This window comes from Pocillopora verrucosa, chromosome 5, assembly GCF_036669915.1.
Source record: "Pocillopora verrucosa isolate sample1 chromosome 5, ASM3666991v2, whole genome shotgun sequence".
Classification (NCBI taxonomy): Eukaryota; Metazoa; Cnidaria; class Anthozoa; order Scleractinia; family Pocilloporidae; genus Pocillopora; species Pocillopora verrucosa.
In genome coordinates this window covers 27,738,749-27,756,163 of record NC_089316.1, presented here as the reverse complement: position 1 = coordinate 27,756,163, position 17,415 = coordinate 27,738,749, and the positions used below count along the sequence as shown (strand labels likewise).

The following is a 17,415-nucleotide window of genomic DNA, read 5'->3' as shown; positions in this document are numbered from 1 at the left end:
TCCACGCTAAATTATTTCCTTTAATGAAGAATTTAGGGTCAATATACATCCAAGTGGTCAATGAATTCCCAGTAACAATATAAGCTAATGGCATTATACAAGGTAATTCAGACACGTTTCTCGAATATTAATAGTGGCTGTCAGCCCACTCATTTAAAACAACTCGTTATTCTGAGTCGATGTGTAACATGGAGCACTTCAGGATCTTCACGTTGAAATATTTAAAGAAGGTTCGGAACTTCATCCTGCTGGGTAATAAACAGCCAGCCGTGAGATAGTTTAGTGGACTGGAAACTGTTCGGTGACAGAGAGAAATCATCTGCCCGTCGCTCTCTATGATACCCTCCCCTTTCGCCATCGAGTTTTCTTCGCGATAACCTCCCCAACAGAGTTTTTTGTAAGCAGATTTCCTCAGTCAATTTCGATATGGTTCGCTTCATCGTTAGAAATAACAACAACAACAAAAACTAATGCGAATTAGGTTCTCATAATATTATTTCACCAGTATGAACAAAGCTTAACTTTTCTGAAATTTTGACCAAATTTTGCAACCATGACAGCACATAGCAATCGTGGTAATTCACATGAAAACAAGGAAGTTTTCTTACTACAACAAAAAAGGCCAGATAGATATATATATATATATATATATATATATATATATTTTTAAGGTAACATGTTTTGATTGAGCGGGTTGCAAAGCGGTGTCTCGCTCTCTTACACGAATACTTTTCTAAGCTTCTTGCTTTACTAAGTTTTGCACGAAAAAGTAATTATTTCAAGACCATCCCCATGTTACACATTTCTTTCGTTGCCTTCTTTAACTTTGTACAGATCATCTGTCATTTCCTAAACCTACTGCACATAGGTTTATAACAACTGTCTTTATATTAAAATTCAGCTGATCTATTTTTGCAGTATAAATAAATTTATTATTATTATGATTAATATATTTTCATCACATTATATTCAAAGCGAGATAAATTATCAATCAACCCCTAACTTGACAAGTACAAATCAAACCCGTCCCATTCTCACGCACGCTTTGAACAATCTTTGGCTGAGAGCATAGAAACTAGCTTCCAGTCATCATTTGCTACTTCTTCTTTCTCAGTCCAGGAACATGAGCATATCTGCCAGCCATACCATCCTGGTCGTTATCCAAGTCCCAGTCGGACGGGTCACTTACAAACGATGGGACAAGTCTGCTTTCATCTGTCAATAACAAACATATGATGAGTCTTGGTAACGATACTAGCTCGTAAATATATCGCAATTCAAAGTTCACTAACAAACAGGGAAATATAATTCACACATTCTGAAATGATTTTAAAGCATTTGTTTTCAACAGTTCTCCTTCTCTTCCACATCAAGTCTTATCTGGGAGTTTGCGAATGGAATATATAAATAAACCATTAAACAGAAAAATTAATCTTCAAAAAATAGATCCATAAATCACAAAACCGCTTACACAGTTACTAGCAATCGGGCGTTTTTTTCGGGCGAGACCGCGCTAAAACCGAAAAAAGAACGTTCGTTGCACCTTTAATGATAGGGAAAAAAAGATGGCAAAGGTGCACAAACACCACTAACCTGTGAGTCGTGAGTTTTTTTCTGACAAAATTTCCTCCTCGCAAGACTTCAAAGCCTTTTTAAGGGCTGCAATGGCTGCCTTGAACGGCTCAAGGTTTGCCCAGTTACAGTGGTGTTGGATATCATTGGTTATGTCAGCTATATTGGTTTCAGCCCTCTTAACTTCGTCCATCTTGTTACTTAAAATGCTCATTTGCCTTCCATGCTGTTCTGCGGTCCTTAAGAGTGACTCAGCCTGACTTGTTAAGCTGCTTAATTTTGTGTGCTGCGGAAGCAGCTCGTCTACAAATAGCCTTCGATAGGCATTAAACTCCTCTATTTTCTTAAAGTGTGGGCTACCAACGGCTTGGTGACTTTCCAAAGTTGAGTAATCTGTAAAGCTGCTAGATATAGGATTTTTATCTTCTGGTTGCTTTTCCCATTCCTCCCCAGAAAACTGCACCTTATCACTCTTCTCTGAGCTGAAACGTACGTTACAAATACTGCAGCCGGACTGATCAACTTTAAAAGGGCTGAAGTATGAATTTACCGGGTCTTCAAGAGCATCCTGTTGATGAGGAATTTCTTCAGGAATCAGCGCTTCCATTTCATTAGATTCCTCCCAGGATTCGGCTTGAATGACCTCTTCTCTCTCTATAGCTTCCAACTTGTCAGTTTGCGAACGGTCTAAATCTCTAATGGGGTGGTCCTCGTCTGCGTTAAGTTCGTCCAACAATCCTTCCTCTACATCTTTTGACTCTATCACCTCTTCAGCTGGAAGTTCTTCTGTTCTTTGAGCCAATCTTTCCAACACATTAGTACAAAAGTTGTTACGGTAACATTCAGGGTTCACCTCTTGCCACCAAAGCTGTCGATGAACGTTTTCCCAATGAACGGTGCACAATTTCTCACCTTTCTCTCTCAACAGATTCTGAAGAATAACAACAATCTCACGGATTCCTTTGGCCTCTTGAACCTGTTCCAGGCAGACCACCATCCTGTCGGGAAGCTTGACTTCAGGGAGTGGTTTGATGTAAAGGTTTTTTAGGAGCCTGAATTCGCTCTCGTGTGGAACCGAGTGACCACTATTGCATAACAGAGTTAGGACCAAGATAAGTGCCCGCTCTGCTTCTCCTGTGCGAATACTCTCCTTACGATGAAGGACTTTCTTTAGTACGTTGAACTTCTGGGAATATCCGCCTAGCATAAGAGACACCATGTCACGCAGGAACTTTTTCACGTCACTAATGGTCGATGGATGACTTTGATACAAGAAAACTGCTTGGTAAATTTCAACATGTTCGGAAGTGGTACAGTTAAGATTGTTCCAAAATGACATGACGGATAAATAACGAGCCGGTAGACACACGAGATCGCGAGAATTCTGAGCCTGTTGAAGTCGAGCGAACAAAGTGAGGAACACACACATGAAGTATTCCAGGATATCCAAACAATTTTTCGGCGAAGGGAATGGAAGTCGTTTTCTTGGGTTTGCAGTCATCGATAAGAAACGGCGAATTGCGTTGTGCCCAGCCTCAACGACGTCGCCACACGCATGCAAATATGTCTTGGACATTTCCCACCACCGTGAAAATAAAGTCATCTTTGTACCTTCCTCGACAACAATACCTACCGTTTTCGGAATAATGGGCTTGCCGTTTAGCATGACGCAGCTTCTCCTGAACTCCTCTTCGGTATCTGCAATCCAGGAAAGAATTCTAGACGAAGGAGACCCAATAAGCTGAAGGAGATGCGAAACAGTCAGGAAGACATCAGCACTTTGAAGCTTGTCTTCATCCGTTGCACGCTTCTGCCAAACTTCTTCGGCAAATTTTAAAAGACGCTGCTTGAAAAACCAAGGCGTTCTATCTCGGAAATAAGAGATGTAAGAATGTAGGGGGAAATCGGCTGATTGACCACTGGCAGGAAATAAAAATTCAAATAGCTTATCACAAGATGCAAAGCCATCTCTCGGAAAAGGGTTTTCCGAGTCTTTAGTTGGGTTTGGTGAGTTGATCTCCCACCTGTCATATTTCTTTTCCAATTTTTGAATGTCGTAAGCTTGAGCATCAAGATACATTTCATCTAAAATTGCCTTGAACAGTGCGTCATTGGTATTCTGGGATGGGGGCTTGTGTTGGAGATGACAACTTCCGGAATTGCAAATAAAGCCCATCAAAAAGTTCTGGCAGCTCTGATTTGTTATGAACGTTGTATCCAGGAGAACACGGATCGATTGAATAAGCTGGGTGACTCTGTTAAAGAGAACTTCAGCTATGCGTTCACGGACATCTTGAAGATCCATCTCCCATCTGTTGCCGGCAAAAGGACGTCTCTGTAGTCCTTGGGCGAAGTAAAGAAAGCGATCCCCCTCTTTACGTCTTATAACTCTCCTAGATGGATCAACTTCTCTGAAAAGTCCAAAGTACTCCTCACACCGGTCGATTTCCTTCTGTGTCACCACGTCCAGATTGCTGGCATTCAGGGATTTGATCAGTTGAAGGACATCTCGCACCAATCTCACCGCAAAGGAAGTGTTAATATTAGAAAGACCAGGATGATCCGGATGAGTGCAATCCAACATTACCCCAACACATTCCAGCTCCCCACAGATATTATAATTTGTGGGTGAATTGAAAATCCCGGCAGCCTCTACTGCTTTCGTACAGTCTGCAATACACTTAGCTTCCGCTAACAGAACTTCAGCGAAACCATTCATCTGGCCTGCTTCTTTGTAAAGGTTTTTAGCTTCACGTAGATGTTTAGCTTGCTCCTCTCTTGGCAAGTCCTCTGTGCTACGAACGAGCGCCAAAGTACAATCAGCTGCAAGTTGATGGTGGCCAGATCTTTTAGCGTAGTCAGCTGCGACTAGAAAGGATCCCTTTTCTCTCATTATCTTCGCTGCTTCGACTGCTCTCCCCTCTTTAAGAAATTCGTTTGCAGCGTCGTCAAGCAACTTGCGCTTTTTCAAAAACTCTACTCGAATTTCCACAGGATTAACAAACTTGAGTGAGTTGTGCATTTCCGTCATGTTTCCACCCTTGAAACTGAGTTCAGCAGAGGCTAAGCACAATTCTTGCAGACTTCTTCCGGGTGCAAGAATCTCTTTCTGATCAGTTGATGATAGCTTCTCGAAACGCTTGAGAACATCGATAGCCTTTTGGTAAAGGTTCCCTCGGATAAGGACTTCTACTGCCTCCTTGTAGTTTCCAAGCTTCTCGAGGCACCGACTTGCTTCTAAAAAGCTACCCGCTCTTTCGAACCATTTTATCGCATCCTTCTCCTGTAAAGATAAAATTAAATACTTCACTATGAAACGCAAACCAGTGGCCCTTACTTTTCCTAGCTTTAACTGATTCTGTCAGATACATTTCTACTGTACCAAACTATGATAGAAAATGAGCTGAGAACCAGCAGCAGCATAGGTATATTAGTGTTTATAATCGCTGGTCAATAGAAGAACCTTATTTAACTTTTCAAAACGTAGGTTGGCACAGATTCTCTACAAGGATATCCGATTTTTAGTGCAACCAAAATTAGAACTCAAATGGCTGACTCTTACCTCGCCGAGTTTCTGAAGAAGGCTTGCATATAGGGTTCTCTCCCTTGCATTGTACAGGCACACCTTAGTCTCTAGAATCATTTTGCATTGAAGAAATTGGTAAGCTGCGCGTAAGAACTCATCCTTCAAACGCCGTGGTTCACTGTGAAGAGTTCGTGCATAGTCTGCTTGTACGTACGCTTTGCATTTTTGACTCATCTCGCCATTACCACAAATTGTAAAACACTTCTCTGCAACCTTCCAAAGCTTCTTGCTGAAAAAGAATTTTCCCTGTTTTTCCCATTCTTCTGGAGATGACGACCTGGAGAACATATTTTGTAAAGCCTGGCTACAACAAGGATCATTTCCTATGTCTGTTTGTAGTTTTGCCACGTTCGCCAGGCCGAGTTGCTCGAAGTATTCGAATACAGGTCGACGATTTTCCTCATCTTCATCAAAGAACCAAACGTTTGCGCGGGCTCGAGTTACCGCTGTGTAAAGTTGCTTTAGTTCGGAGTTGAGGATTCTGTGCTTCTCAGAGTTGAACGCCAATGGACGGGATTTGACTTTCCCAGTCTCGTTGCACACCACCTCCACCAGATACTGCGTAACAACTCTCCACTCAGCACACGCCTATGTAAAAAAATGACTAATATAGCTAGAGAATCCAAAACAAGAATTTTGCGGTGTAATGCGAAGCCTATTTCTTCTAGATTTGGCACCTATCTTTCAATATCGACTCAGTTCTTTATCGACTTCTTTATGCAAAAAAGAGATATATTTCACACGAAGAAACCGCAGCACTCCATGCCGGAACATATCTTGAAGAGAGATGCTTTTTCTCCTTGTCACGAACGTGGGAAACAGAAATTCCCATGAGAAATCGAACCACACTCGTGAGAGAATGAAAACACACCTCTCTTCATCTCACCTCCGAGCTTAGAGTTCACCATATCTCTCATTCTAAGACACATCTTCAAAATCCAAATTCAAGACTTATCTTAACTCTCAATTTTACCCTCTAGAGAAAAAACATGTGGAAGATATACCATCACATCCTAAAATCTTACACTCAGAGATTCACGCCGACCAGACAAAAAGGCGTCACTTAAGTTTTCCCTCACCTGTGAGTCTTTGAAGAAGTTGTAAACAAGAACGTCATCAAATTCTAATCCTTTTGCCTCGTAAATTGTCAGCACCAGTGCGTGGCTAAGTTCTTCCGGAAGACTTTCTCTTGCTTCGTTAGAGGCCACCAGGATAACTTGATGAGCACCAAATTCAATGGTGGTTGTCTCGCGCTTATTTCCGCGTAAAATAATCGCAAGATCTGATGGACTGCACGACTCAAGGAGCACTGGCTTGGGACCATCAAGCTGCCCTTGGTCTTTATCCAACTTATCAAATGATTCAGGAAAATATTTCTGCAAAATGTCGACGACACTGGAGGCCAAACTTAAAACTCCACTGTGTGACCGATAGTTTAAAATGAGCTGCTTTCGTTTTGGAACGACGATTTCTGCTTGAGCTCCAACAGCTTTGTAGTTTTCATTGAGGTAAAAGAATAGTGATCCCAGGTCCTCGAATCTGAAGGAAATACCTCGCATTACACTTTGGGCGGTGTCTCCAGTGAGAAAGATCGCATTGGGATCGCGGCAACAGCGTATTAGCAGCATCAACTCTGCTTGAGTGAAGTCCTGCGTTTCATCCACGTACAACTCGTGGATTGACCAATCAGGAACTACGCACTGCCTCAATCGGTGATACAGATGGAACACAACGTCGTTCTCATCAAACATGTTGGACAATTTCCTGAAGTGCTCGTAAGATCTAAACAGCCTATAAACTTCTGTTCTACTTTCATCTTTGAAGTTAGAGGCCCTCTTTCGTCCAATTCTTTTATATTTTTCAAGACTAAGATGACCGCTTCCTGTATGCAGAGCCTCGTAAGAGCCTTTAATAAATGATCGTATCTCCATCCAAACCAACGATGGGTGGAAGCTAATCCGCTTCTTTTTCTTACACATTTTTGGCCACAAGTAGTTCTCAAAAATACTGTAACTAACCAGGATCATGGATCTTCCCTGATGCAAAGTGGGTTCAGTGGGTTCCAAAGACTCCTCTTCCTCCTCTTCATCTGTGTCATCTTTGGAATCTTCGTTTTCGTCTTCGTCTTCATCCAGAACAGGAATAGTAGACAACTGATTGCCTTCTTCACCCCAGTCTTGAACTCTCCCCTGCAAGCTTCCATCTTCACTACGTGGAAAGAAATAAGGCTCACGAAGAGAGGCATCTAACATGATGTAAAAGTCACGTGCATTCAAAAAGAGTGGCCAGGACCCTGAAGTGTCATCGACGTCCTGAAGCTTGAGAGGCATGGCTTTATCTGGCCTCGAATCGTGTTTAACAAATAAGCATGCTTGACTCAAGGCCTTGAAATTCTTTTGGATTTCTTGACAAAGGACACCATTCTTTGTTACAAACAACTGATGAAGATGTTCAAAACGTTCGCCGGACTCAGAACCATTTCTGATTTGCACAGATGGATCCTCAAGACAACAGGCAGTTACCTCATCACAATCGCCATCCGCTACTTCACTGTCACAACTACTCTGTGCTTTTTGCAATTTGATGTGAGTACTTTCGACATCATGTCCTGGGTTAGGGTTTTCTAAATACGACTTTGGGCTCTCTTTGGGAAGAAAAACAGTGTTCTTTGGTATCCATGGCCCGCTTTTTGAGGCGCTTCTCCAGTATTGCAAGAAACATTTCCACAAACGATATAGGATGCACGTTGTTTTCCCAGTTCCACTCCGCCCAATCAAGATGATGGAGCTCTGGGGGGTAGGTTCAAAGTTGATAATGTCATATTCCTCTTCTGTCACTCGAAATGGAAAATCGATCTCGACATTAAACGATTGCTGTTCCCGTATGGCCTGGATCATGGCGCTGGATAGGTAGTAAAACTTTAATACTTGATACTCATTATCATTATGGCTAGCTGGAGGAAAGAAGGTCACCTCATCATCACTCATTTCAGAATTTACCGCCTTTTCTTCTCGTCTAATCTGGGTAGATGAGCTAGCACACATGTTTTCTTGAGTAAATTTAACGTACAGATTTGGACCTTGATTTTGGGAAGCCTCTTCCCTGGGAAGTCCCCTGAGTTCCTTTCTCAGGTTGCAACCTTTGCCACGAGTAAATGATGTAACGATGTTTTCTATGGCGCGCGAGACATTGTCATGATCAAACTCGATATTCCATATTCGAATGGTTTCCGAATAAATCGTGGACTTCATTTCACTGTCTTTGTCTGAATATCGGGGGGAGAAAGCAACTGCACATTCCCAGATGATTCTTGCAGCATCTGTCAATCTTGTTTCATACAAAAGCATGCCACGGCTCTTCGGGAGACCTTCAAGTCTTTTACACAAGTGTGGGGTCCAGTTGTCTCGGCCTTGAGCAAGACTTCTGACCTTGTCGAAAAAGCGCTCTTTTATCCATAACTCTAGTCGTTTGTCGCTTAATATTTTCCAAACTTTTGAAGTGCACTCCACATCCCAAGGCAAGCCCTCGAAGGAAGACAACTTGACCACATTGTCATCGTTTCCTTTATCAACGCGGAATTCGTTTGATTCATGTTTTAGGAAAGTTCGGTTATCTTCTTCAACTCGACAAATCTGCTGCTGATGACTCCCACAATATTGCTCTTCCCTGTTCACGTACAACTCAGTTTTCTCTTGTGGAATCACTTTTTTGACTTTCTTTGATGTTTTGAGCCAATCACGGACATCTAACTTCTTGATAAGTGACAGGACACGTTCGCGGACCATGGCTAAAGGCTCCTTTTTCAGATTATTTGATTTTGAGGATGACATGGAAGGAGGAGTGGTTGGATTGTCACTTAGAGGACGCGGAGACTCAGGTTCCTCGATGGAACTTCTCTCAACTTTCGCCCCGTCGAGTTTTTCTTCCAAGTTTTTTTCTGCGGAATTTGATTCGAGGGAAGGTTCAGTGTTAAAATTCTCTTGGGCTGAGCTCAGTAGGTTTCTCCTATTATCCCTGGTAACAATAACAAAGTGAAAATGTACCATTAGACATAATTGAATAGACAGGGGATAATAAATTCATCAGACACGAATGTGAACTCAAACAATTTGTTAGCAAACTAATGGTCCACTTATTAATCAATCACAGAAAATGAAAACCAAGTTAGGTTTGAAAAAATGAAGAATTAATGGGATACCTTCAACTATACAATTAATCTAGTCTAAGACACTTTACCCAACTAACGCAGTAAGAAGATCCATGGGCTTCTGTTTTTGTTTGTTTGAAATCAGCGGATTGCCTCCCGCTTCGAGAACAAGCTGCATAGCTTCTTGTCTCTTGGAATTTATTTTTCCTCGACAAAGGATATGCAGAAGAGTGTTTCCGTCTGCGTCCTGCAAATCGACAGAATATCTTTTCTCGTCGAGGAAGAACTTTAATATGGCGAAGTTGCCTGTTAACAAGAAAAAAACAATAAGAATGATGCATTCTACCATGTGTTTGACGTAAATGTTTCACGATTCATGGCCTACTATATTGACTATATTCCACATTTGTAATTATTATCATATAGTTGTTCGCTTATGTCCTCAATTCATCTTAATTCTAAGTTGATTCAGTTTGCAATAGTTACTGTCAGTGGTAATTGTAGTGATTCTATTGATGCTGAAAAGCCCTCTTAGGCAGATTTAATAATGTATATATGCATGCATGTCAGTTTGTAAGTATGTGGTTAAGTACGTACGGTCGTACGTACGTATGTACGCATGTACATATTTATGTGTATACATGTCTGCCCGTCAGTATCTGATTGGTTGAGAGTGGCGCCAATTTTCCCAGACCGATTCAAGGGCGAGGAAAGATAAAGGTAAGACATTACTATATCAGATTAGTTTCGTGACTCATTTAAAAACTGATCTACGGTGGTGAAGGCTTCTCTGGTTCCAGTGAATAAGTGATTTGTACAGTACGCTTATTCAAATCTGATTCTATTTTCACCTTTCCTGAGACCGATTCGCAGCGACTCATGTAAAATACTGTCCCCGTCTTTTTCAACCAAATCATTGTCATCGGCTCCATACTGTAAAAGAATCACTGCCAACTCCGAGTTGTCTCTCTCCAAACAAATTTTCAGCGGTGACTTACTGCTGTTGGGGAAACCTCTTGCAAGAGCCTTTTTTCCCAGGAGGGTTGTCAACAGATGATTACAATTCTCGTCGTTCCATTTCAGAACTAAATCAAGCGGAACACAAGAGGCATCACAATCTCTAGCCCAACACCCTTTACAAAAGAGCGTTGATAGATTCTCAATGGCCTCTGTTTTCACAGACTCAGTGATTAACTTTTCCACAAAATATTTAGGGACAGGAACTTCAGCTTCAAACACCTGAAATGCTTTAGAACGAAGACAGAGTTAGGTTTACAAAAAAGAAAAAAAACAGCGATTGCAAGAAACGTTGGACAAGCTGGGTACTCTTGAACGGTTGTAAAATCATATTGTTGGTGTCATTCCACCCAATAGTTCTGTTGTCTATTAACTTCTACGGTTAGTTTTTGGACATTTTGACGCTTCCCATCCATTGCGAACCCAGTTTCGGTCTCGAATCGTTACCCAACGATTTCATCCCAAGCCAGGGTTAGTTAATAGCCATACACTCTGTGTCATTTTAAACTGGAGTTCTCCGAGCCAGCAGATACACGCAACAACACTCCCCTCCCCCCCTCTCTACTTTCCTCAGCTTCACACAAAATAATGAAAAACGGAGGTCACGCATTGGGCACACCTGCCCTAATTACATTTTGATCAAACAGAAAGCAAGAATAACTCATACACAAAAACTGATTCATCTGCTAATTTGTGTTCACCTTTTTGTCCTACTGCTGTTGAGAAAAACTTGACAAATTCTTTATATCTGCGGTCTCTCTTGTCTTCCATAATCTCCTGCGCCTTCTTGAAAGTTGTGAGAGCGTCATTACATTCTTGCACACAAAGACAGCATTTCCATAGCAGTGTGTAACCCTGTATGGCCGGACCAATTATCGTATTAGAGCCTCACCTTGAAAACTCCTCAAGATCTTATAGCACAGGAAATTTTGAAACTTAGATCCACATAGGCACTTCTTTTTTGCTGGTTAAATATCCACTTCTATACACTTAATACAAACCCTAAGTGGTTAGCCTAATTAAGATGGGGTTAATATTTGTAGATGAATGATGGTAGAAACTAGAAACATTTTGAAATATCAAATAACATTTTTCTGATGAAAGACGCAGAAATAGAGTGAAAATAATGACCTGACCTTGTTATCCTTCAGTTTATCACCAGAATTTAAAAAGGGATGTTGCAATTTTAAATCTTACCTCAAATGAAGGAAATTGTTCCACATAGGTCCTTGCATCATTGACTGCCAGCTGATAATGACTTGACAAACTGGCTGATAAGATTGCTGATGCCCTTGAATGACTGATGTTAGCTTTAATGTGCTTATCAGGTTCTGGTAAAAATGTTTCTGCCAGAGCAAAGCATTCAAGAGATATTTTCACAAATGATTTTGATTCCATTAGCCTTTTCCCACAATTAAACCAAATGTCTGCAAGTTCCTGGAAAAAAAGGGATGGAGTCAGCAGAATAACTAAATGGTCATTTTGCTCGGCAAAATTAACACAGCTGTCAAATGCTGGTGCATGTGCAAACATTGCAATGACTAGGTGGTGTGCTTTCAAGCTGTCAGAACCAAGTTGTCTCACACAAGTCACATACAAACACACAGGCTAGTAAGTCACTATGTTTAGAAGCCTATACCTTTTTTTTGGGGAAAGCTAGCAACAGACTGGTAAATCAACAGGATACCAGAACTTAAATAAGCTTTACATTCAAAAAGTCCCAAGTTTCATTTTGTAAAACTTGATGATTGTTTCAATTTTCTTTCATTTATCATACAAGACAGCAGTTGTTTTAGTCTCATGTTTTTCTTTGAAATTTTGCACCGAAAATTGGTGCATGACCAGCCAGAATTGATTCCCTGGTTATTAATTGATCCTTGAAAGAATTTTATCTTCACTGGGGCTTATAGTACATGAACTCTCCAAATCCAGATGAAAGTCAGCAAATAATGAATACCATACAGTACAAATCCATTACTCCCCTGAAAAAATACTGAGTCTTTTTTATACCAACAAACCACACATTGACACCTGTTTATAAGGGCAAGAAAATGCTGACTGGGTGCAGGTGACTCTGAATCGGTTTTAATCAATCATGATTAAATAATCACATGGTTACATTTGTAGAAGACCTTAAACAAGAAACAATACTCTAGCTGTATGATCCATCCTATGTCTCTATCTGATACCAACAGTGGCAGAGGGAAGAGAAACATTTACCTGTGATGGACATGTCTGGATTTCTTGAGCTTTCTTTAAGAATGTTGTGGCTTTCTTTGCAAAAGATGGTCCCATCTCATGGCACAACAGCAACATTTTAGACAACAGATTACTCATCAGGAGAAAATTATGTGGAGGTACAAAGTGAAGAGCAATTTCGTAGCCAACAAAAGCAAACTGCCTTTCTCTAGAATATTTACGTTTCTCATCAGCAAGAGCCATCCAAAGATTTGCACTTTCCTAGAAAACAAAATTTGTTAAGTATATTAACTTGACATTTGAAGTTTATGATTAATTACTAGGTTATTTCTACCAAGTTTATGGTGGTTTTCTTAACTGTTGAAGATGACACCAAATTATTTATCAGTCGACATATCATCTAAAAATACTCAATCAACCCAAAAGATCTTTGTATGTTATGGATGGATGGAAATAGCCACTGCTTTAACTCACAGTTTGTGCCTACAGATTGGGAGTAAATGAGCCAAGTCAACCATTTAATAAGTACTGTATAATTCTAGTTAGCAAGATCAGCTAATTGAGTTAGCATAGTATGCTGTACATCAATGGAACAACATTATACAACGTGACATTCCATGTATTTTATGACTGACAGTAAAAATCCAATTAGATGATTAAACACTCACCTCAGAATGTTCATGATATCCCTCTGAAATACAGAGTTGAATTTGTTTCGAGGCATCTTGGAATTCTTTTACACAATAAAGTGCTTGTGCTAGTCCTCTGCGTAGTTTCCCAAGGTTCTGCAGAGTCTCATCAGAGCGACTCTTTTTGGCTAATTTCCAGATCACCCTTTGAAAACCATCAATTGCCTCCAAATAAAAACCCTGATTGAGCCAGTCAAAAGCTGCAGCTTGAAGGGCCTCTGGTCCAAACTGGTTGTAGTGATAATAAGCCATTTGCATTCAAAACCTTCATGTCAAATGGGCTAGGACATAAAAATTTACCTTCATTTAATAATCTTCTCATTTAAAAAATTTGCATCAAGTCTAAAAGTGCCTCAATAGTGAATCTACAGAAATAACTATGCATTTATGAGGGAATCAATATTTGTCAAACATCTACTTGTACAACCAAAATGGAGAGCAGCTTTCATAAATGACAAAAAGATGAGAAAAACAAAGACCAAGACTTGTGCCAATTGAGTATTTTCTATCACTGACCCAAATTTATGAACTACTTTATCTAGAGATTTAAAAAAAGGGAAAAGTTTGAAAGACAATAGTTGCAAAATTGGTCACACAATGGCTCCTTGGTCTTTCATTTTCCTACAATTTATTGGTTACTTTAAACAAACCTGAAATCTGATTTTTGTCACTGGCCACATTAAAGATGTGCTTTTGGGGAAAAAGTAGTGTCATTCATGAGTAAATAGCTCTGGGGCGAGCCCAGTTAGAGAGCAAAGATCCCTTGACCAGTGATTTCAAAATGGATGTAAGAAAACAAGGAGCAAGTCATCACCCAGATAGGCTGGTAAAGTGACTGGTATAATTTTAAAACCTGTTTTACAATCTCTGTCATCAAGGTTATTAAGAGAACAGACATAATTAGAGGAGACAGAGAGTTTTGAAATGTGCTGTGTATACTAAGACAGGCACAGTACACCTTATCTCCAATGTTGTAGTTTATTGGCACAAGAAAACCTTTTTGCAATAATAGCAGGATCCATTCATTATCCACAAAACCTAGAACATATTATTTCTCCATATTAGAGCCCCTTTCCCCTCCTCCTCTCCTCCTTCCTCTTTCTCCACCAATCAATAGTTCTGGGGAGTTTTTGCAGGCTGAACTGTTAGCCAATAAGTCTGGTAAGTAAGAGATAAATACCAAAAACAGAGGTATTAATCCATATATATGTATATACGGATTAATACTGACATTCAAGGTATTTATCTGAGTTATTTCATGATATTATTCATGGGGGATCTTTATATAATGATCCTTTCTTCAAGGGGCCAAACATCAGCTAATTAGGGTCACACCTTCATCAGATCAAATTAGATACAACAAAAGCAGCCTGATGTGTGCGTTTTTCACAGGACTGTGAAAAGTTGTTGTGAATTCCTCTGTGACAAGTGCTAGACTTTTTTGTACTTTGATATTTTGGCAAGTCCACAAGGGACTAAGCATTGCATTTCTTTGTTTTTTGTTTATGTGTTCTGTTGTGTGATATTTTGTTTTTGTTCTTGTTTGCTAGTTTTTCAGTAAATATGTATGAATGTTTTCCAACAACTCATTTCTCTCTTTAATTGTGCTGTCATTATAGGTGGCATGTGTAGCAATGAGGAGCTTTTTCTAACTCAAAATAGTTTTTGGAAGAAATATTACTACACAATTTTAGTATTGATTCTATTTTAGACGGCCTGGTAGCTAGTGATGAGCCTGTTTCACGAAATTCATTTGCGGAAGAATTAAAGCAAGTAGTGACTGAGGAAAGCATCACGGATGGACAGAAAGACAGGAAACTTGTATTTTCTCTCTATATTGTTTGTAGTGAAGTATGTTTGCAAATGACAATAATATCAGAAAATTAGGCCGAAATTTGTCAAGAGGAAGAATTTGATGTTCTCAGGAAGAGCAAGGTTCAACTGACTAATTGGAAAGTAAAAAATTAATAAGGGATTAATTTGTTGAAATTCTAATGAATCCTTCACGTCAAGAATTTATTTGTAAAAATCCCTGAAACGAGGGATTTATACAGATAAATCCTTGAAACGAGGGATTTATACAGATAAATCCCTGAAACGAGGGATTCATACAGATAAATCCTTCATTTACAATCAAATTCAATTCATCAGCCCCTCTCTTCCTTGCTACATTATCAAGCCCTGGTTATTCATCGTGGTGAAAAGCTAAGTTTTCCGTTTGTCTCACGATGTAGTCACGTATGACTACACCGTGAGACAAACGGAAAACTTAGCTTTTCACCACGATGAATAACCACAGCCTTTTTTACGTAAATAAAGGTTTTTGAATGACAAAAGAAAAGGTGTGAATCATGAAATAAAAATGAAAATAAAAAGCGGCTAAAGTAGAGCCATTGACAGGACATTGATGTTATTACAACGAAGTTTAAAATAAACCCTAATGAACGAGTGCGATCGGTGCGGAACACAACAGCGATGCTTAAGTTTAAATATGAATCAAAACATACATGGCTCGTCGAGGAAGTATTAGGAGACATTCTCTGTATTGTGAGGATATGCAAATATTTGTACATGTTAAATTTGGCTTTATATTATGAACTGCTCACTTACTAATCAACGGTAAAGTCCATCGATGACGGTTCCTGTGAACCAAACAAAAGCCAACCATTGAAGACGACTGTCCTGCAAGCCTGCGTAGGTTCCTTTTGTTTTCGATCAGGAGGACCGACAGTAGGGAATTATATTTTACTTCCGCCTTCTATCCACGTCTTCTCGATTAAATTTTCTTTGTAGCAAAGTTGACAATTGTTAATATTTCACATATCCAACTACGTTCCACAAGGTGATCGTAAAAACGTTTAAATAATTCACTCTTCGCGAACAAAGACGAAATTCCCAGAAACACTAGAAACGGAAGAAGTTTGTTATTAACGAGAACACAATTCGCCCGCGAACATGCTGGTCCGCTGTCACATCCATGGATGCGCTTGGTCAAACGGTCGTTTGGAATCGTATTTGCCGCCTTTTAACAAAAATCTCCGAAAGAGAATCAGATCAGCTATGGCTTTCACCGACGTTCTATGGACATAATGGAGCCAATCCTTTAATTAAGAAGCCTTTCGAGGATGTAGGGAGTTGGGGTCTATAATGGGGTGTGGTAGGGTACAACAAATATTTGCCCCTCGACTCCATTCATACGTACTTCAACCCACCCCTTTTTACTATTATTATTTTCTTTTTTTCTTTTTTGAAAAACACCGTCTACTCCTTCGCCATAAATCAACAAAGTTAGTTCATAATTTCGATATGGTTTGCTACATCGTGAGAAACAACAACTACAACAAAGAATACTACTTATTATTTTCTCATCATCTTATTTCACCAGGATGACTAACGCTACCCTGATTTCTTTTACCAACCGTCGCAACCATGACAGAACATAGCAATCGTAGAAACTAACAGAAAGAAGATGACACATTTTAGTTCAGTGGATTACAAAGAAGTGTCCCTTTACTATTAAAATGTCTTGATTTCTTTAATTACAAATTGTAAAACACGTTTACTACGATCGAGTAAGTATTCTCCAGTTGGATTTTCCACTAACTCTTGTAAGAAAAAAGCAATTTCAGGGCCATCTTCACGTTACACATTTCTTTCGTTGCCTTCTTTATCTTTGCACAAAGCATCTGTCATTCACAAAAATTGCATTTAATCACATTACTCGGGGCGAGATGAATAATCAATCAACCCTGAATTTGACAAGTACAGAGCAACCCCATCCCATTCTCCCTCATGCTTTGAATAATCTTTGGCGACTCGTACAAAAACAAGTTTCCACTCCTCATTTGATATTTTTTCTTTCTCAGTTCAGGCATGGGTATATCTGCCACTGATAAGGGAAGTTAATTAAAATGGCTGTTAACAAGCTAATGGTAGAGTGAAGTAGTAGTGAGGAATGAATGCGGGGGCTGGGGTCGATCTGTTCTACCAAGCTTACTCTGTAAATATTATTCTAACTTTCTTTTCCAGGAAATTCCTGTAAAACGTTATGTCGAATCCGGGAAAATTGTCTAGATCTAATATGACGAGGCAATGGAAGTCTAGCAGCTCATGAGCTCTTTAAAAAAGTTATCGTTCCGAACAAGCAGTAGTTAGACTATTTCATGTCAGATGTTCCATGCTCCGTGAGGAAATTAATAAAAGCA

The 17,415-nt window shown here is 39.8% G+C and overlaps 1 protein-coding gene across 2 annotated transcripts; it reads right to left on the bottom strand.

Moving 5' to 3' along the window:
• Positions 1–10: 10 nt before the first annotated feature.
• Positions 11–16,127, bottom strand: LOC131778229 (TPR and ankyrin repeat-containing protein 1). Of its 2 annotated transcripts, none has more exons than XM_066166273.1 (11): positions 15,821–16,127; positions 13,190–13,491; positions 12,543–12,782; positions 11,520–11,759; positions 11,024–11,177; positions 10,157–10,552; positions 9,404–9,611; positions 6,238–9,172; positions 5,135–5,746; positions 1,594–4,855; positions 11–1,215 (listed from the first exon to the last, which is right to left on the bottom strand). In XM_066166273.1, exons 2-11 carry the CDS (start codon positions 13,466–13,468, stop codon positions 1,097–1,099), a joined length of 8,445 nt encoding a protein of 2,814 aa, XP_066022370.1. In that variant the 5' UTR covers positions 13,469–13,491; positions 15,821–16,127; the 3' UTR covers positions 11–1,096. The 2 variants fall into 2 exon arrangements, with proteins under 2 accessions (XP_066022370.1, XP_066022369.1); XM_066166272.1 differs by having other exon boundaries at positions 12–1,215; positions 9,395–9,611.
• Positions 16,128–17,415: the final 1,288 nt, after the last annotated feature.